Below are 21,086 nucleotides of genomic sequence, written 5' to 3'. Positions count from 1 at the left end.
GGAGTTACCTAATACAGACTTTAATTATGCTTAATACAAAGAAACAAGACTGATATTTTTATCAGAAAACTGGTAGTCATTTTTTCAACACACAAAAATTGTAGAATAACTGAAATCAATTCAATATATGGGTTTAATAGTAGATTGGAAATAGCAGAGGAAAGAATTAGAGAAATGGAAGACAGTTTAGTATATGATATCCAAAGTAAAGCAAGGAGACACAAAAGCATGGGAAATCTAGAAAAGGGCATATAAGTCATAAGGGAGATGGTGAAAGGTCTAATATGAGTAACTGAAAGAAAGAGAATGGAGGAAGAATATTTTAAAAGATAATGGCTCATAATTTTCCAAAGGAGTTAAAAACCTCCAAGCTACAGATCCAAGAAATGCTATGAATCCCAAGCAAGATAAATAGAAACCACAACTAGGCAGAAAATTGAAAAACTATTGAAAACCAAAACAGAGAGAACAATCTCAAAAGTGAGTAGATTTAAGGAGACAAAGAGTGAGAGATATTACTTTGAAAGAGCTGCAAAAATACTAAGAGCCAACTTTGCAAAAAACAATGAAGGTCAGACCCTTAAAGGGCAGAAAGAAAAGTACTGCCAACCTAAAAAATCTATACCCAGAAAAATTATCCTTTAAAATCCAAGAGGATGTGTTACCTTCAGACCTGCACTACAGTAAATATTAAAACATGGGACACCTGGGTGGCTCAGTCAGCTAAGTGTCTGACTCTTGGTTTTGGTTCAGGTCATGATCTCAGGGTCTTGAGATCAAGACCTGTGTTGGGCTCTGTACTTAGCAAGGAGTCTACGTGAAGATTCTCTCCCTCTGCCCTTCCCACTACTCACTCTCTCTCAAAATAAAATCTTTTAAAAATATATTAAAACGTATTCTTCAGATAAAAGGAAAGTGGCTCCAGATACAAAAAGGACCTAAAAACAGCAGCAAGGAAATATATAGTTAAAGCTACATGAATGACTATATAAAATAATGTCTTGTGATGTTTAAAATTAAAATATACAACAGCAGGATATAAATTAGGATGAGTGATAAGGAGTTAGAATGTTCTAACTTCACTGCATTGTCAAGAGAGATAATATTCACAATTTATGTAGACTTTGGTAGTCCAAGAGCCATGTTATGAGGTCTAAGGCAGACCTCATAACCAAAAGAACAATAAGCAATGAATAACTACCAAAATAAAAAGATATGGAGAATTTTTACTTAAAAAAGTCAATTCAACGGGACACAAGAAAATAAAAATATATTTAAACCTAACTTATATTAAACATAAGCTAGGGCAGCCTTGGTGGCTCAGTGGTTTAGCGCCGCATTCAGCCCAGGGTGCAATCCTGGAGACTCGGGATTGAGTCCCACGTCAAGCTCCCTGCATGGAGCCTGCTTCTCCCTCTGCCTGCCTGCCTGTCTGTCTGTCTCTCTCTCTCTCTCATGAATAAATAAATAAAAATTGATTTTTATTTATTTATTCATAAGAGACAGATGGGGGGGCGGGTAGAGACACAGGCAGAGGAAGAAGCAGACTCCATGCAGGGAGCCCGATGTGGGACTCGATTCTGGGACCCCAGGATCACACCCTGGGCTGAAGGCAGCGCTAAACCGCTGAGCCACCTGGGCTGCCCTAAATAAATAAAATCTTAAAAAAAAAATAAGCTAAATGAGAATGTCAGACTAGAAAATCTAAAGGTAAGTTATTTATAAACCATTAGACTGGCTTTTTTGAATATTTCCAAGTAGTACAAAAAATATTTTTAACTAAATGATTTAGAATTTTAAAAACTCCTGACTACCAAAACCAACTATGTCACACTTCCCTGAAAATTTTTTTAAAAGATTTTATTTATTTATTCATTCATTCATTCATTTCATGAGACACACAGAGACAGAGAGGCAGAGATATAGGCAGAGGGAGAAGCAGGCTCTATGCAGGAAGCCTGATATGGGACTCAATTCTGGGACTCCGGGATCATACCCTGAGCCAAAAGCAAATGCTCAACTGCTGAGCCACCCAGGTGTCCCTCCCTGAAAAGTTTTAAAAGATTTCCTACAAGCTGTTTTAGAGAAGATCTCATCTAATTCTGTGATTTCCTAGACACTGGAAACACCATAAAATCTGATCATAGTTTTAATGTTTACTATTTGTCTAAACTTGAGCAAGTTATTTTCTTCTTGAACTTTAGCTTTCTGGTCTGTAACATGGGGATAACACATACCTCGAAGTTTAGATTACAGGAGATAATGTAAAACACTTACCCCAAAGTTTGGTATATAGTAAAAATTTAATATAGGCTACCTATTAAGTTACTATATCCATATGGAATTGTTGAAACACTGAAACTAATTGTACACCCGAAACCAATTTAACACTGTATGTTAAGTGGAATGAAAATAAAAACTTTAAGAAGTTGCTACATCCAAACTACAGAGTGTTTGAGAAACCTATAGCCCATATATAAACATACCATATAAAACAACTTAAAAGAGCCCATCTTTCTCCCTTCCCTACATCTGCCAAAAATCTAGAATTTATTTTTCTAAAATAGTTTAAAAATTCAAGGAATAGAAAACTTAATACTCCTATGCAAATAATAAATTCTATGAAATCCCAACATTTTGCCACAGAAGCTTCATATTTAAGAATGGCAACATTATCAACACAACGAAAGCAGTCCATATCCTTACCTGACATTGGATTGCTTCTACTCGATAAGGGTTAAAACTCTTTTGGCATTTGCAACATAGTTGTTTGAAATAAACCTAAGGAGAAATAAGTCTTTTTTTTCATACAAGATTATATGTACCTTACTTAGACTCTTAGTTCTTAAGTAATCCATTCCCTTACTTTGTGCCTTGTTTTTGCCCAACCTCTACCCTGAGGTCTTAAAGTCTTCTAATGCTATCACTTTTTCCTCACCCTTTGAACCTCATTTTCCTTACCTGTAAAAATCGAGATACTACCACTTATTTTCTATAATTCTGACAACTACTCAATAATGTAGTTTTTTACTACAGTAAAACTCTCAAATAGGAAGTAGCTATTATAATTTTACTCATTGTGTGGGCCAAACCTTTGACCTTCACCTTCTGTCCTAGTCTATGAATCTCTATTTTTTCATTTTATCATCATTTTCCTGTTTGAACTTTGAAATATTTGTAGTTACCCATACATATGGTTTCTCAACTCTGCATTTTCTTGTGTGCATTTTCTCCATGCTTTGCTTGATGAAATCCTATTTATCCTCTAAAATCATGATGCCTTCCCTCCGACAGGGTAATCATCCTCATCCTGTGTTATTTTTGCACCACTTCTATGGTACTGGTGCCACTATGTCTATCACCAAAATTTCATATGTGTCATTCTTATGAGAATAAATTTCTTAAGAATAAGTTCTAGATTTTGTTCTTTGCATCCTACCATCTTGTAGTATTTTAATTAAACCCACTGTTTTTCTTCTGGCAAGAGAGGAAAGTAATTTTAGCATAGTTTTAAAAGTTATTTGCCTCCAGAGCCTAGTAAATGGCTAGTATGAAAAGTCAAGTTCTCACTCAGGTCTTAGCACGCCTCCTTGCCCTCTCCTTCTATAGACCATTAGCCAGAAACGAGAAAGCAAAGGGGACTCAAACTCAACTGCTTGTTGAAGTTAATGAAATAGACCAGATGTAGACTATTGCAAAATCAAGCGTGCATGCCCAGTGAAAGGAGCTAGAAGCTAAGTCCCAGCCTACTGTTTTCACATTGAAATGAATCTATAGGGACCAGAGTCTAATCAGGGAAATCTGGAAATGTCAATCGTGAAGTCTTTGCCAATCTTAATATGTTGACAACTAATTCAAATTAAGAGGGGAAAACTGCTTAGCCTAAAGAAGTCTCTCCAAGGCTAACCTTTACAATAAATTTACAAAATTCTTTTATTGCTCCACCTTGTGGACAGACTATGGAAATTTCCAGAAGCTAATGCCCAAACAGGTATATTCAAAATATACCAACTAAAAAATTATACAGTTCCACTATACACAAGAACGAGAGTTCACCTAAATCACCTGAGATTTTGTTCAACAGAATTACCAAACCAAATATAACACCAGATTTAAGAGCCTTCAGGAGTTCATGTGGACAGTCCAATTCAGTTCAAACATTAAGTACCTATTAAGTGCCTGGCACTAAGGATGCCAAGATCAATGAGATACCGTTATAGTCATGCTCCATCAGGAAATATTCTCCTTCTATTTAACATCTGTGTCTGCCCCACTCTCCTCCCACATCCGGCTCACTTTTACTTACCTTATTAGTTCCAGAAATGCACCACACATAAGCACTCTCCCATCTGGTCTTACAATCTTTACAATGAAAATAGCCATATTTTGCTTCCAAAAACTGCAAATAAAGGGGTAAAGTCTTTTACAATCATGGGGGGGGGGGTGAAGCCAGATTGTCTTTCCTCCTGGCTTCATATAAAGAAACAAAAAGTATCCCTTAACCCCATTCATAGTTATTATCAAGGCAACCATGATAATTTAGCAGCTCATTTCTCGGAAACAAGAATCCCAGAATAATCCTTGTCTCTCGTACTTTTCTCATGTTCTTTCAACTGCCACCAGCACAATCTCCCCGAACAAAAATCTGATCACATACTTGAGTTGAAACCCCACCTATCTCATTTCCAATAGTAATGGCCATGAGACTTTCTGTTTTCACATGTTTAAAGTTGTCCCCCTATTTGACCAAAAAGTTACAAAACCTATAGGCCACGTAAAACACATTTCCAGAACTACCTCTCCATCAAGTAAAAGGAGAAAGTGAAAGACGATTTTGCTCTGTTGGCCCAGAAATGGAAAAGAGAAAGGTGGGATGAGGCTAGCTGAGACCTGAGGACAGGTAGGAGAAAGTTCACCTGGAAAGTGGGTTTCCTGAGCAGATCTGCTCCACCAACTCCCTGTGCCTGCTTACTCTTCTCTTTCCGAGGACTTGAGGCGTCTTCCTCCTCCAACTCATTGTGCTGGTGAGGCTCCTCCTGCTTGTCTTCTTCTGACCTTGGCATTGGTGGTGGCTGCTGCTGCTGCTGCTCACTGGCCTCAGTGGGATGCAAAAGAGCCTTCCTCTCTTGGTCTTCCCCTTCCCTCTGCAGCTGAATCAAGCTCCTGTGGCCCATGACTGGTGAATAGACTCCCCAGGCTGTCAGGGGTGCCTTGTGGCCTGCACTGCCCCAAGGGGAGCGGCTGCACAGGGTGCGAGGCCCCAGCGAGCACTGCACAGACTTGTCTACCCGTGGGCTCACTTGCACACCCACTTCCCTGGTGTTGGCCCTATAAAGCTGCAAGCTCAGACTGGGGTTCATCTGAGAGAGAATGGCCTTAAGCTGTGCCCTCTTGTAAGGGTCCATGCAGTAGTGAGAGGCATTGGCAGGCACCAGCAACCCAGGCCTGGCCAGGAAATTGGGGGGACCAGTATTTCGCCTCCAGTCAGGCTGTTCGTGTTCAGAGAGTCCAGGATGACCCAAAGGCACTGTATTCCCATAGCCCTGGTACAAGCCATAGGGAACACGGACAAGACGCTCCATCTGCTCACCTGGTGCCCAGGCGCAGCACAATATTCCTGGGCGGTTTCTGTCTCCTAGTTTTGCCTTCCACCTTCATCCACCCCTTCTTTTTCCTGATCAAGTTAGTACAGGTTCATTCCAAGCTTCTCCCTTTATTTCAGATTCCAATGGGAGCTGCTGCCTATTACCCTAATTAAAGGAGGACAGGAGATCTACCTATCTAGAGGTCTAATTTCCACCTGATTCCTAATTGCTCTTCCCTACCTCTCCAATACACTCTTCCTGAATCTTTTTCAAAGCTGTTTTTTATTTCTGACTTCTTATTCACACACATGCTTTCATCAGCAAGTCACCCGTGTATCCTATAATAACTATTTTAGAGATCTTGTTTTAAAGCATATAGTAAATCAAATACAAGTAGTAAGTTATTGAAGCAGCAAAGTAGAAGAGTATATTACGGCAGAGCTAATGAATACAAAGACCCTAGAGCCACAGAAGCAAGGAGAATAGTGTTATGGGCGGGGGGGGGGGGGGGGGGGGGGGGGTGTAGGGGTGTATATAGTGCGAGAAAATGTATTTCAGAGGGTCTTACTGCATGCCAACAGTTCTCATTAACTCACTCCTAGTGAGGACCCATTTCCAAAAAGGTGAAAAAAGCAAGTTGTTTTAATTTACAGGGTAAATGGAAACTGAAACACGGGCTATGTATCTGAAATCAAAGGGAATTGAATGGAAACCTGAGCCTTGTCACTAGGCAAGTTACTTAACCAGATGATTTGGTTTCCCCATCTGACAATACTAACCAATTTACAGGATTTTTTAAATAAGATTTAATGTGATACTACTACATAGCACAAAACAGAATAAATCATGAATGTTCAGTAAGCGGGAACCACCACAGGCTTCAGTGTCTGTGTCGGGAAGGCTCCCTGCTGCAGCTAAAGACTACGATCCAACTAAAGCGCCGCCTATGTAGCCAGCTAGAGGCCACCCTTTTTCTAATCCAAGGCTGTTTCGCTGTTTACTGCTCCAGAGCTTCCCGGAAGCACCAAGGCCTAGGGGTAGCTCAGTCCACACCAGCTGAAAGTTTTCTAGGTTATACAACAAACCTGAATTAAGCTTCGTGCTAATGCCACAGACCCTTCTCCCAGGGCGACTTGGAGAGAAGACAGGCAGAGCCAGGTGACTGGCCCCCCGAGAATGTAAAGGACGCTGCGGGAGCCCGCGGAAGGTGCAGCGCCTAACACTGCAGGAGCGGGTTAAAGTGGTTCCACAGGTTTTCAAGGGGGCAAGCCGGCTTCGAGGGCTCGGAAACCGGCCACCCAGGAGCAGCCCACGGACTAACTGACGCCCGCTGGTCCAGGTCGCATCCCGATCCAGCCACCGGGGCAGTCGGCCACAACCACGTTGACACTGGCGGGCGGACGCCCGCTCTACGGGCAGAGTAAAGGTCTGTCAAAGACCCCGGGTCAGGCCGCCCGCGGCCACCCAAACGCGAGGTGGAGTAGAGAGAATGGGGAGGAGGCGGGGAGTATACACGGGGCGCGGTGACCCCCAGCAGCGCCGCGTCGAGCTGCGAAGGGCTCAGGGAGAGGAGAGCGAGCACCCCGACTCCCTCTTCACACGGTTCCAGGCCGACCGCCCAGCAGCCGAACGAGGACTCGGCTTTCGCCACACGGACGCGCCCGCCGCCCGCCGCCCGCTCCCCGCCCCCTGCCCCCTGCCCAGAACCCGACTTCCGGGAGGCGCGCACGCTGCGTGTCGCGTCATGCGTCACTGCGTGTCGCGTCGGCGGAGCGGGTTTTTGGCGCGAGGATCTGAAAGAAGGTCGGCGGAGGCGGAGGCGGAGCTGCTGGGGCTTGGCGCTCTGGAAGTCGTCCCAGCCGCGGGTCGCCGAGGAAAGGAGCCTGCGGGTCAGCTTTCTGGCCGAAGTGCCGGCGCGAATTTGTTAGCCGTCTCCGGCCAAAAAGAGCGGCACCTCGGAAGGCGGTTAGTGTTGGCTGGGTGGAGACGGACGGGCCTGTCTTCCGCGGCGTGAGGCGGCGGGGGCGGCGCCTCTTCTTCACGGGGCGAGGGCCGGGGCCTCCTGCCCCCACGGCCTCTGCAGCCTCTCACCCACCGGGAGAAAAGGGCCCACGGTTCGGCTCCTCAGCGAGGCAAACGCGAGCCCCGCCCCTTCCCTGGACTCCGCTTCCCCACTTCGCGCCCCGCCAGCCGCCCGGGTTCGCCCTGAGCTGCCCCAGATGTCCCAGCCTGAAATTTCCTTAATCGGAAATACGATGAATTACTTTAACGGACAGTTAATTTTAGAAAATGTTTCACAGCTCCTGGCACACTGTCTGCCTTGCTTAACCCCCAGGCAGTTGCTGCGTTACGAAGATTTACTGATGTGACGTTGTCAGAAGGTACCTCTAATAGGAACCTGTTGCTGACCTGTGCACCCCCCAGCCACACTATTTAAATAACATTTACAGTGCTGTCCGTGAGCCACACCTGCCGCGTTTCGAATGCTTGATGCGGCTAGTGCCACCGTACTGGACAGCGTATATATAGAATGCTCCCATGGTCGCAGTGAGTTGGATTATTGTCCCAAAACATAGGACCGAGGTACATAAGCAGTGTGTTTATCAGCTTCTGATTTTACCTCAGTCGGTTAACCAGGACTGCATCCCTGTGAAGTGTTATTTTGGTGTCTTTTGCAGAGTTATTTACCAAGCACTGGAGTAATATTGTAGATAAAAATGCCTGTTGGATGCAAAGAGAGGCCAACATTTTTTGAAATTTTTAAGACGCGGTGCAATCAAGCAGGTATTGACAAATTTTATATACATCGATCATTTACACTGAGAAAATGTCTTCAGAAAAATACGTAACTGTGCATGCTTGCTGAAAAGAAGCCAACATTTCACGTTTTTGTTTTCACTATGAACTGTTCTGTCAATGCGGTCGTAAGTCAGTTAAGAAAATGATCATTTACCATTATCCAAATGATAAGTATAGAACCTTAGGGATAATGAGGAGACTCACCTCTTGATGAGCAGTAGGAAGAACTGTTTTTAAAGCACAGAACTTTTAGCAAACCTTAAGCGTTGGTACTGTCACTTTAAATCTTTTTTTTTTTAATATTTTATTTATTTATTCGAGAGAGAGAGAGAGAGAGAGAGAGAGGCAGAGACACAGGCAGAGGGAGAAGGAGGCTCCATGCACCGGGAGCCCGACGTGGGATTCGATCCTGGGTCTCCAGGATCGCACCCTGGGCCAAAGGCAGGCGCCAAACCGCTGAGCCACTCAGGGATCCTGGTACTGTCACTTTATATCAGAAGTTGTTTGACTTTTTAGTCTCCGTACTCCTTACACTCTTGAAAATGATTGAGGACTTCAAGGAGCATTTGTTTTTAAAAATGTTTATTCACTTAAAAATAACAAATCCATTGCATATTAACACAAACATTTTTTTAACACAAACATTTTTATGAAAAATACTGTCTCCCCCCCCCCTTTTCCCCCGCAAAAAGAAGAGTGGCACTGTTTCACAATTTTGCAGTTCTCTTTAATATCTGGCTTAGTAGAAGATAGCTAGATTCTCATACCTGTTTCTGCATTTATTTTTTTTTAAGATTTTATTTTTATTTATTCATGAGAGACACAGTAAAAGGCAGAGACACAGGCAGAGGGAGAAACAGGCTCCCTTTGAGGATGCCAGGATCATGCCTTGAGCCAAAGACAGATACTCAATCACTGAGCCACCCAGGTGCCTCTGTTTCTGCATTTAATCTGTTCCAGTATATTGTTTTGGTAGAAGTATATAAAAAAAAGCCAGCTTCACACAACAATGTAACTGAAAAAAGGAGTATTTCAGTAGTCTTCAGTTAATTGTGGGTATCTTTCTTTGATAATACACCAAAACTTGACAAGTAGTAGTTTTAAGAGTTGCAGTATGGAATTGGATACCATATTATGAACTTTCATCCTCTTTGTTACATTTAATTCTATTAGTCTTTCTTGCACTTTGAATAAATCTTTTATCTGTGTTGTAACATCAGGCACTGATCATTTGGAAAATGTCAGTGTTCTGAATTACACAGATATTCCATATATTGACACATTGTCTTAAACTGTAAAAATTAAATTCATTAATTCACTGACCTCATCAGAAAAGTCTTAAGATTAGGAAGATGTCAAGTTTACAGAGGCAAATAAAGTTTAACAAAATTCTTTTTTTTTTTTTTTTTTTTTAAGATTTTATTTATTTCTTCATGAGAGAGTGAGAGAGGCAGAGACATAGGCAGAGGGAAAAGCAGGCTCCCTTCAGGGAACCTGATGTGATGCGGGACTTGATCCGGGAACTCCGGGATCATGTCCTAAGCCAAAGTCACACACTCAACAGCTGAGCCACCCAGGCATCTCCAAAGTTTAACGAAATTCTAATTACCATTTAAAAGATCCCATTTTGGGGTGCCCAAAGGGTGGCTCAGATGGTTAAGCATCCTACTCTTGATCTCAGCTTAGGCCTTCATCTGAGTCATGAGTTCGAGCCCCACATTGGATGCTGCACTGGGTATGGAGCCTACTTTTAAATGTTTTTAAATAAAAAAGAGTCCTCATTTTATCATTGGCAACAAACTTTTTTTCTGCAGTGACAGGCTCACTTCATTTTCAAGAAAGTGCCTACCAAATTACCCAACTCAAAATGATTTGTTATTCCTTCTACTAAAAATGGCTTTCCATGAAAAAAGTGCTAATTCAGCTCCTAACTCCTCATGAGTGCTTTTTTAGACAACTGTTGTACTTAGTATACAAAAATGCTTTATGCATACTTTACATTTTGTCACAGAGAATATTAAGAAGATGTGTTCAAGGGTTGGGCTTTATAAAACTAATTTTTCCTGCTTCATTTATGGTTTTTTAATTTAGACTCGCTTTTTAGTTTTGTTTTTGACAAGTGCATGATGTGTATACAATTATTAGCACAGTTTATTGCCACTGCCTTGACTCATGCCAAGATGTCATCAGTTTTATCCACCAGAGGTGCAAATGTCAACATTATGAAAAAGAGAAACGGTGCTTTAGTATTATGAAAATAGCTTTTACTTTATGGTCTCCTGAAATTCTCTTGGGGACCTTCCCCCTGCCCAGCCCCTGCCATAGTCCACAGACCACACGATGAAAATCAGTACTTTAAGGGTGGATACATCAGAGTAGAGACTTTGTCATTTTTTTTTTTTTAACAAAGAGTCTTTTTATTCTATTTTATTTCTGAGTCTACATGTTCCTGTACTTATAGATTTTTCACATCGATTTATATATAGTCTTTGTAATTAAATTGTATCTGTGGAATGCATTCTTACTATGACTTTCTGAATCATGAATATAAGAGAAAGAAAACTTTAGTAAAGCTAGCTAATATAGCTTGGAGCAATTACCTTGTAACTTTTGTAAACTGTTATACCTTGCTACAGATTGAAAGGAGAATAGGTTAATAATCTTGTTTAATTAATATGCTTTAACAAAGTAATCTACAGTCAAAATGTCAAGCGTCCTTTTCTGTATTATGATTTTTACAGACTCATGAACTTACCTGTCACTGATTAAAACCAAGGTGGAATTTTTATTTTTCTTACAGATTTAGGACCAATAAGCCTTAATTGGTTTGAAGAACTTTCTTTAGAAGCTCCACCCTATAATTCTGAACCCACAGAAGAATCTGGTTATAAAATCAGCTATGAACCAAACCTATTTAAAACACCACAAAGGAAACCTTATAATCAGTTGGCTTCAACTCCAATAGTATTCAGAGAGCCAATATACCAACAATCTCCTTTAAAAGAATTAGATAAATACAGATTAGATTCAGGTAAGTAATGTGGTGCAGTAAACTAGGGAGAAACATATACCAGGAATTCAGACCAACCTATGTTAAAACTCCCAGATCTATTGTTAATTGTGTCATGTTGGTCAAATCAACTTCTTCCGCTCACTTTCCCCACTTGGAAAATGGAGATAGTGAAAATAATGTCTGATGAATTTGGATTAAATAAAACAGCATGGGTACTTAGTTGTGGTCCTTTTCCTCCCTCCTTTGATTAATATATTCTGCCTAGTGAGATTTGTTAAATTATGTCTTTCCTGTACCAAAAAAAGGACTTGTTTTGATGTTAATTAAATAAACTCCGTTCCTGCAGGTTATCACAGAGGACAGAAAAGGTTATTTTTAACAGTTTTCTTTAAATGTCTTTTGACTTGGTGGTAGTTTACCTGGCATATGCACCAGATAATCCAATCAATCATGTAATGAAATTATATATTCAGTTATTCAAGTGTTTATTAGCTATTTAAGTGACATATTGTCCATTTTTTTGGAGTATGACTCTCAAGGAGAATTGACAGTAGAAGGGGAACAGTCTTAAGATTGAATGTGGTATATGTGAAAAGCAAAGTACAAAAAGTACAAAGAAAGTTGAGAAGAAAGAACATGAATAGGTTTGGGAGGAATTAGGGAGTGATTCATTTGAATTAAACTTTGAAGGATAGGTGAGATTCAAAAATAGAGTAATAATGTACTAGGCCGAGGGGAAAACAGGAGGAGGATGATGTAGTTTAAGAGAATGTTAAGTAATTCAGATTGCTTGGAATATTGCATATCTAAAAGGGACCAATAAGTTTAACCTAAGGCTAAAAAAAAGCACGTAGAGCTGGATATTGAATGCCACACTTAAAATGAATTTATTTGATCGGTTGTTGAGCAGAAAAATCAAATGTAAATTTTATCATGCTACTACCTGCTTCAAACTTTTGATTATGTCCCTTTGCCTTCTTGATAATATCTTAACTCCTTAATATGATTTACAAGGTTCTTTATAATCTGGTCTCTTACTAACTCTTTCCTCATGCTGCCATAATCCCCCTCTCACCCATCTTCAATTTGCCATTCATTCATACTGAATTTCTTTTTGGAACCACCTTGCTCTATGGCTCTTTATACATTGTTACCTCTGCCCATAAGTTAGTTACTTTTTTCCTACCTTTTTATCTACCTAACTTAGGCTCATCTTTCAGGTCTTGACTCTACTGTCTGCCTCCTAGAAGTTTTCCCTATCGCACTCCTGTTAGCTTCTAGTGGAGGAGACTTACATAAGCAATTATAGTGGAATAAATGCTATGAAAGAAGAAATTCGTGGTACTAAAAAATGCACATACAAAGAGGATATAGGTAAGGGACAAAAATTTCTTGTATGTTATTGGATACCAGTGGCATACAAAGTTTCAGTAAATATAGAATACATGAGTATTTGTTTTGCTTTAGGAAGCCTAATAACTGGTGCACCTGGGTAGCTCAGTCAGTTAAATATCCGACTCTTGATTTCAGCTCAGGTCATGATCTCAAGGTCCTGGAATCAATCCCTGCATCAGTCTCCATGCTCAGCAGGGATTTTGCTTGAGGATTTTCTCCCTCTGCCCCTCCCCCTGCTTGCAGGTGCTCATGCGCTCGTGTGCACACGCGCTCTCTCTCTCTCTCTCTTTGTCATAAATAAATGAATTAAAAAAAAAAGCAAAGCTCAATAACTGCCAGCAATCTTTGGAGATGGGTTTTTCAAAATGTGATGCCTAGATCATGAGAATCTCCTAAAATGCTGAATGAAAGAGAAGGTTTCAAGCCTTACTCTGAATCTACTAAATTAGAATCTCTAGAAATAGAGCCCATAAGTGCACATTTTAAACTAAACTGGTGATTCTCATGGAAATGAAGACTGAAGACAGGGAGACCAGTTATGAGACGTGTAATGGTCCAGGTGGTAGGGGGCCAAGTGCCTGAATTAGAGTAATGGTAGTGGAGGTGGATGTGGAAGATAGGAACTGTAAGACCCCATAGTAGCCTAGACCTGGAGATTTCAAAGAATGGATCAAATCACAGGTTTAGAGCATAACTATGAATACAGTGGTGATGTTCATAGACACTGTAAGCACTGGAGGTGAAAAAGGTTTAAGAAGGGAAAAAGCTTGAAAGAATGAAAAATATAGATTGAGTTTTGGACTGCAATTTGGGACAGTAATAGGGTGTTAAGGTGATGTCCGGAAGGCTTTGGGGAGTACAAGACTGAAACTAAAGGAAGAATATAAACAGAGAAAGCTATAGGAACCAACTACCTATTTGGAAAGTGATGCAGTCATCCCATGTAGTGAGGAAATTGATTATGATGAGGCCTAGGATAGAGCCTTGAGGAATATTTAGCAGATAAAATGCAGAGCACAGAAAAGGGGGCATCTTTCATTCAATATTCCATGCTTATTTTGTGCCTGGCAACTTAGTAGGCATTAAGGATACGAACATGAATAGATGGCTTTTGACTTCTAGGAACTCAGTCTTGTATAGGCCAAAATATATAAATAAATACACTGGTATAGTATATGCTATAGTAGGAACATATACAAAGTGCTATGTTGTGGGCATAGTAAAGGGAGCAGCTATCTTAATGTGCTTAGGAAAATATCCGTAAACCAGTTTAGGCTGAAACTTGAAAGACATACCTAGAATCACTGGTTTATTCTCTAATTTAACCTATTGGAATTGGTCTATCTATAATTAGGGAAGGTTAGGAAAGAATTAATAGGGCTACTCTGGGCTTGCTGCAAAGAAATTAAATTTTTTTAAGATTATAGTACATAAATAATTCTGATTGTGCTTTCCTGAAACCTTTTGGTTTTGTGTAGCTTAAATTTAGTATTAAAATCTAAGACTTAAGCTGTTTTTTAACCTACTTATTTAGTTCTAACATCTAATGTTTTAAAAAGAATTATCCCTAAAGTTTCATAGGGAAATGTGCTATTTCAGCTTCTCAGCAGTCCTTCCTTTTGCATAAAATCATCTGAATTTAATCTCACCATTATTCAGCCTATTTATGCAATTCACAGGTTACTTGGGAAATGTTTATTTGGGTATGAACTTATTTTTGCCTGGTTCATTTTTTTACTTTTTATTTTTTACATTTAGATTTTTCATTTGCTAAGCCAGAACTGATACTTTATTATTAACTGATGTCATATGTTTACATTAGGTTCATTCTTTATATCAGTCTGTGGATTTTGACAATTACATAATGTCATGTATCCACCATTATAGTGTCTTACAGAATAGTTTCACTGACTGAAAAATCCCTAGTGTTCCATCCGTTCACATCCCACCCACCCCCCGCCCCTGACAACCACTGATCTTTTTATTGTCTATAATCTTGTCTTTTCCAAAATGTCATTCAGTTGGAATCATACAGTATGTTAGCTTTTTCAGACTAGCCTCTTTCATTTAGCAAGTTTCCTCTACATCATTTTGTGGTTTGATAGCTCATTTTTTTGTCTTCACTTAGCAATGTAAGTTTCCTCTACATTTTCTTGTTTGTATAGTTTTAAAGATTTTGTTTATTTATTTGAGAGAAAGAGAGCATGAGTGGGTGATGGAGGGAGAGAGAAGCAGACTCCTTGCTGAGCACAGAGCTGGACAGGGGGCTTGATCCCTTCCAGGACCTCAGAAATCATGACCTGAGCCAAAGTCCCAACGCTCTACCAACTAACTCACCCAGGCACGCTATAGCTCATTTCTTTTTATCACTGAATAATGCTGTATATGGATGTACCAGTTTGCTTATTCATTCACCTATTGAAGAACATCTTGGTTGCTTCTAAGTTTTAGCAGTTATGAATAAAGCTGCTATATAATGTGCAGGTTTTTGTGTAGACCTAAATTTTCAGACTCATCTGGAGAATACCAAGGATTACAACTGCTGGATTTTATGATAGAAGTATGTTTAGTTTGGTAAGAAACTGCAAACTAAATTCCAAAGTGGCCACATCATTTTGCATTTCCTTTAGCAGTGAATGAGAGTTTTCCCTTCTCCAGGTCCTCATCAGCATTTGGTGGTGTCTTTGTTTTGGACTTTAACCATTCTATTATAAGTGTATAGGAGTATCTCATTTTTTGGTTTACTTAACTGCAGTGTTTTTCCTAATTAAGATATTTGTTAAAGTGAATGGGAAAGAGGTGAATATTTTAATACATTAGGTGCTTTTTAGTATCTTTAACTAAAAGTCCCGTTAGAGAAGGAGGTTGGAAAAAAAAAAAGGGAAGGAGGTTAGATATTTTGTAAAAGTAGGGTCTTTAATTCACATGTATATTTGGCTTATTAGTGATTATGGCCATTTCCTGTTACTTGAGAAATGAAAATATGTTTTGTCTGTGCTGCTACAAACAGTTCTCAGTTTGGTCTTTGCCTTATTTTATTAACACGGACATGATTTATTTTTCCCAAAACTTTTCTAAGCTGGAGATCATAGGACCAATTAAACTGTTGTTGTTTTTAAAGATTTTATTTATTTATTCATGAGAGACACACGGAGAGAGACACAGGCAGAGACACAGGCAGAGGGAGAAGCAGGCTCCATGGAGGAAGCCTGATGAGGAACTTGATCCAGGACTCCAGGATCACGCCCTAGGCTGAAAGCAGGTGCCCAACCACTGAGCCACCCAGGCGTCCCCAAACTATTGTTTTAAAGCAATTTTTAGGATTAATAAGTGCCTCGAATGCCATATTTGTGATAGGAAATAGCAATATTGAAAAAAACTGTAAATGGCATTTGACGGAGCCACATACAGCTTTAGAAACCCTTTCTGAGCACTATTGCTTGAAAGTAAATGTGTTCAACAACAGATTTATTTTCTAATCATGGCTAATTCATTCAACCAGAAATTGTGGTGTGACTGTAACGCCAGGCATTGATTGCAGTTCATAAGGATACAGTGATAAATAAGACAAGATCTCTACCTCAAGGAGCTCACATTCTATTAGGGAAAGTAGGAATGGTGCATAATAAACTCTGGGAACATATGGCAGCAGCAATCACTTTATTTCATGTTAGGAACCACTAAATTTTTCCAGGGGAGGGAGTTTCAAAATGGAAGCCTGCAAGAGGATATTCCAGATCAAGAAAAATAAAGAGAAGCAGTTTGTAAAGAACTATAGTGAAAGCAATCTTGCAGGATATGCAAGTGGTTGAAAAGTAGAGTGTTAAAGAATGTCATAGAAATTAAGTTAAATCATGAAAGTCCTTGTTACCCTGGGAGTTTTGTTTTGGTCTTTGAGCCTGATCTTGAGAATAAGATCTTGAAAGGTTTTCAGCAGAAGAGTGATATGATCAGATTTGGTACTTTAGTAGGTTTTTAGTAAATGTCCTTTTCTTTATTCTTAATCTCCATAATACCATAGTACATGTGACTTAATTCTGTTTTGCATTTCACTTGTATGGAATTTCAAAAAATTTCTCCTACTATATTATGAACCCTCTAAAGTTAAAGCTGTCATGAATTAAATTTCCCAAAGTGTCATACATATATACTTAATACTTGTTAAATGGGGCAGGGGATATCTATCCCTTGAGACATACCCTTTTGGGAGGAATCAGTAAACTGAGAAACCAGTTCAAACTGAACTCTCCATACATTCTCCTTCCCAGAATAGATGAGACTTTTTGTTTTTATGTACTTCCAGAGATGGGGCACCTGGATGGTTCAGTCAGTTAAGTGTCTGCCTTCGGCTCAGGTCATGATCTCAGGTTCTTGAGATTAAGCCCCAAGTCAGGCTCCGTACTCAGCAGGGAGTCTCCTTGTCCCTCTCTCTCTCTCCCCCCTCCCCCTGCTCGTGCTCACATGCTGGCATACTCTCTCTCAAAAAATAAAAATCTTAAAAAAAATAAAAATAAAAATAAGAATAAAAACTTCCAGAGAATGAAAATTCACAATCCAGAGCATATACATTCTCACTGTATTACTGTACTGTTTCAGGAAAGGATATTACCGATAGTAAACATAAAAGTTGTTGCACAATGAAGTCTAAAATGGATCGAGCAAATGATGTTACCAGCCCACCTCTAAATTCTTATCTTAGTGAAAGGTATGATGTGTGATATTAAAATATTTAAATGAAAAATTTTCCTGCACGTGCTATTTGTTTTATAGAAATGCATCTAATTTTCATGCTAATATTTTGACTTAAGAGCATGAAAGAGGATCTTCTATTTTTAAGTAATTTTTAGGTTGAGACCTTTATTATAATTTTTACATTAGAAATATTTATTTTTTTATAATGTTTAATTCATTGTTTTTTGTTGATATAAAGTTTTTAAGTTACAAAAATGATGAAAAACAATGCCCTTGAAATAGTAGCTTAAAATAAATTATTTGTGTATTTTGAATCATTTGAGAGAATATGGTGCTTTTATAGATTCACTTTACATAATTTTTAAATTCAAAACATAAAATTCCTAGAAGCTGAAATTTGTGAGTAATCTATACATTACTTTTAGTGGACATTTTAAACATAATTTAGTAGTTACTTAATTCTTCATGAGATTTCTTTTTAAAAAGTAACAAAATATTACAAAGTAGTATAAGTCCAATAATGTGACTGAGAGTCCTTTTTCTTTTAAATAAGAAATATCATGTTTCTTCTTGCCATTTTTGTTATCTTTGAATAATCTGAAGGATTTGTCTTTTTTTTTTTTTTTTTTTCATTTTAGTCCTGTTCTACGATGTACACGTGTAACACCACAGAGAGAAAAGTCGGGTATGATTAGAAACAAGGCTTTTAATTTCTAGAATACTCTTAAATTAAAAAAAATATATAAAACGTAGTAATTTTCTCCTCATTTTACCCACAGTGGTATGTGGAAGCTTATTTCATACACCGAAGCTTATGAAGGTAAGTATTTTTATTGTGTAGTAATTGAAAATTTGACAATTGAAAATCTGACAATGTCCTACCTTTGCCCATATTTATAGAAATATGTATGTACAATCTTATGTATCAGAAAATGATAAATGAAAAAATGCTCTTAGTCATCAGTGCATTTCTGTGAAATATTTTCTTTATTTTCAGGGTCAGACACCAAAACGCATTTCTGAAAGTCTAGGAGCTGAGGTGGATTCTGATATGTCTTGGTCAAGTTCTTTAGCCACACCACCAACCCTTAGTTCTACTGTGCTAATAGGTAATACTATCAAATGTGTATTATGTAAGATGGTAGATGATGCCAATACAGTGTCATCTATAATGCTTCTGACAAAAAGAATATATGAAAAGATAATTATTAGATTAGATAATACTATCTTTGATAAGTGTGTTAGTAGTTCAGAATAATTCTATTTAGTGTAGATTGGAACAAATCATAAGTACATTAAGTGGTCTAGGAGTGGTATTTTGTAGGAGTCCATTTATATGCAAACTAGGATTTTTAAAATTATTTTTCTAGCAAAAATACATTACATATTTTTCTCTCTTTAGCTGGGAATTTTGTGTTTTTTGTTCTTGCTCAGATGAAATAACAGATAAAAGCATGTTAAAAAGTAAGAAGTATTTAACATAAAATATACCTTTAGACAGTATTTTTATCGAAATAAATGCTAAAGTTTACAAGCTTTATCTTTTAAGTCATGACCCCATAGCTCCATCTGATTTCCTAAGTCTTTATGGATAGTATCCCCTTAAAGTCCGGCTCATCGAACCACAATTTCTTAGATGTATCTATGAATGGTACTAAGGAATTGAATGTAGCTTATGCTGATTTACCTTTCTAATTACCATTCTTGAGTCCATTCATTTTGTTTCAACTGCATCATTTACTCTAGTAGTATATGTGACTTTTGATGTCTGACCAAAAAATATTTAAGTTTTTCACATTAACTTTAGTATATGGTATATAATTACAGTACAGATAAATTGAAATTTTTTTTTACAGTCAGAGATGAAGAAGTATCTGCAGCTGTATTTCCTAATGACACTACTGCTGTAAGTAAATATCATAACTTGATTATGCTGTTGCAGTGACTTACATTTTTAGAATGCTTTGAAAAATTATTTATCGTACATTATTCATTTCTTCAATTTATGATTTATCTAAGTCTTTGAGAAAGTCTCAAAGCCTGATCAGATATGTGATTTTCTTTACTTCATATGGAGTAATGCTGTCTGTAAGTTGAATATATATACATAGTGAGAGTTTTTATACTAGTAACTTTAAAATATAACTTTTGCAGATTTTTAAAAGCTGTTTTTCTAACCATGATGAAAGTCTGAAGAAAAATGATCGGTTTATCCCTTGTGGTCCAGGCAAAGAAAACAAAAATCAAAGGGAAGCTAAAAGTCAAAGTAAGTCCTTCTGTTTAATTGAGCTACTGCTTTTAACTGACATCATCAAAGTATGCTTTCTTTCTTTCTTAAAGAGAAAATACATTGCTTTTCCTTTTTAATAACTGAACATACTGTATGTAGAAGCTAACTTTATGTAAGATTTTATCTATTTATTTGAGAGAGAGCGCAAGCGAGAGAGCCAGAGCAGGGGGAGGGCAGAGGGAGAGGAACAAGCAGACTCCCTGCTGAGCAAGAAGCCCAAAGCGGGGCTTGATCCCAGGATTCTGATATAATGACCTGAGCCGAAGTCAGATGTTCAACTGACTAAACCATCCAGGTGCCCTGAAGCTAACTTGATTTAAAGGAACATGTTTAATTATGGTAAGATAATACCATTCAAGATGTTATTGTAGGGGCACCTGGGTGGCTTAGTCAGTTAAGCATCCAAATCTTGGTATCAGCTCAGGTCATGATCTCAGGGTCCTGGGATCCAGCCCTGTGTTTGGCTCAGAGGGGAATCTGCTACTCTCTCTCTCTCCCTCTGCCCCTTACCCCAGCTTGTGTGTGCTCTCTCTCTCAAATAAATAAATCTTACAAAAAAAAAAAAAAAAGATACTAATATGACAAAAACAAAACCTATAACTCACAACAGAGATAAGAATAATAACAAAATGTAAAGGCCTTTTCTCATTAGAAAGTAATTAATACCAAAAGTTACCTAAATCGGATCATTGGGATTGCATTTTTCTTTTTTTTTTTTTTAATTTATTTTTTATTGGTGTTCAATTTACTAACATACAGAATAACCCCCAGTGCCCGTCACCCATTCACTCCCACCCCCCGCCCTCCTCCCCTTCTACCACTCCTAGTTTGTTTCCCAGAGTTAGCAGTCTTTACGTTTTGTCTCCCTTTCTGATATTTCCCACACATTTCTTCTCCCTTCCCTTATATTCCCTTTCACTATTATTTATATTCCCCAAATGAATGAGAACATATAATGTTTATCCTTCTCCAACTGACTTACTTCACTCAGCATAATACCCTCCAGTTCCATCCACGTTGAAGCAAATGGTGGGTATTTGTCATTTCTAATAGCTGAGTAATATTCCATTGTATACATAAACCACATCTTCTTTATCCATTCATCTTTCGTTGGACACTGAGGCTCCTTCCACAGTTTGGCTATCGTGGCCATTGCTGCTATAAACATCGGGGTGCAGGTGTCCCAGCGTTTCATTGCATCTGTATCTTTGGGGTAAATCCCCAACAGTGCAATTGCTGGGTCGTAGGGCAGGTATATTTTTAACTCTTTGAGGAACCTCCACACAGTTTTCCAGAGTGGCTGCACCAGTTC

At 38.7% G+C, this 21,086-nt stretch overlaps 2 protein-coding genes across 6 annotated transcripts in view; one reads left to right on the top strand and one right to left on the bottom strand.

The window, feature by feature from the left end:
- Nucleotides 1-7,238, bottom strand: part of ZAR1L (zygote arrest 1 like) — an 89,763-nt gene extending 82,525 nt beyond the window's left edge. For 4 of the 5 annotated variants that reach the window (XM_038573332.1, XM_038573333.1, XM_038573329.1 and 1 more), the window contains exons 1-3: nucleotides 4,917-6,067; nucleotides 4,307-4,399; nucleotides 2,707-2,781 (exon numbers count right to left, since the gene is read on the bottom strand). In XM_038573332.1, the coding sequence (XP_038429260.1) occupies nucleotides 2,707-2,781; nucleotides 4,307-4,399; nucleotides 4,917-5,582 (834 nt within the window). In that variant the 5' untranslated portion in view covers nucleotides 5,583-6,067. Of the gene's footprint in view, nucleotides 1-2,706; nucleotides 2,782-4,306; nucleotides 4,400-4,916; nucleotides 6,068-6,670 lie in introns of those variants that run through there. The other variant, XM_038573330.1, reaches the window with a different exon arrangement.
- Nucleotides 7,239-7,381: 143 nt separating this feature from the next.
- Nucleotides 7,382-21,086, top strand: part of BRCA2 (BRCA2 DNA repair associated) — a 63,601-nt gene continuing 49,896 nt past the window's right edge. The window contains 9 exon segments of the mRNA NM_001006653.4: nucleotides 7,382-7,550; nucleotides 8,264-8,369; nucleotides 11,185-11,415; nucleotides 17,389-17,497; nucleotides 18,123-18,169; nucleotides 18,264-18,304; nucleotides 18,482-18,593; nucleotides 19,341-19,390; nucleotides 19,639-19,750. Of these exon segments, the coding sequence (NP_001006654.2) occupies nucleotides 8,303-8,369; nucleotides 11,185-11,415; nucleotides 17,389-17,497; nucleotides 18,123-18,169; nucleotides 18,264-18,304; nucleotides 18,482-18,593; nucleotides 19,341-19,390; nucleotides 19,639-19,750 (769 nt within the window). The 5' untranslated portion in view covers nucleotides 7,382-7,550; nucleotides 8,264-8,302.

This window comes from Canis lupus, chromosome 25 (assembly GCF_011100685.1).
Source record: "Canis lupus familiaris isolate Mischka breed German Shepherd chromosome 25, alternate assembly UU_Cfam_GSD_1.0, whole genome shotgun sequence".
Lineage (NCBI taxonomy): Eukaryota > Metazoa > Chordata > Mammalia > Carnivora > Canidae > Canis > Canis lupus.
Note: the sequence above shows the minus strand (reverse complement) of the source record. Positions and strands in the feature narration are given on the sequence as shown.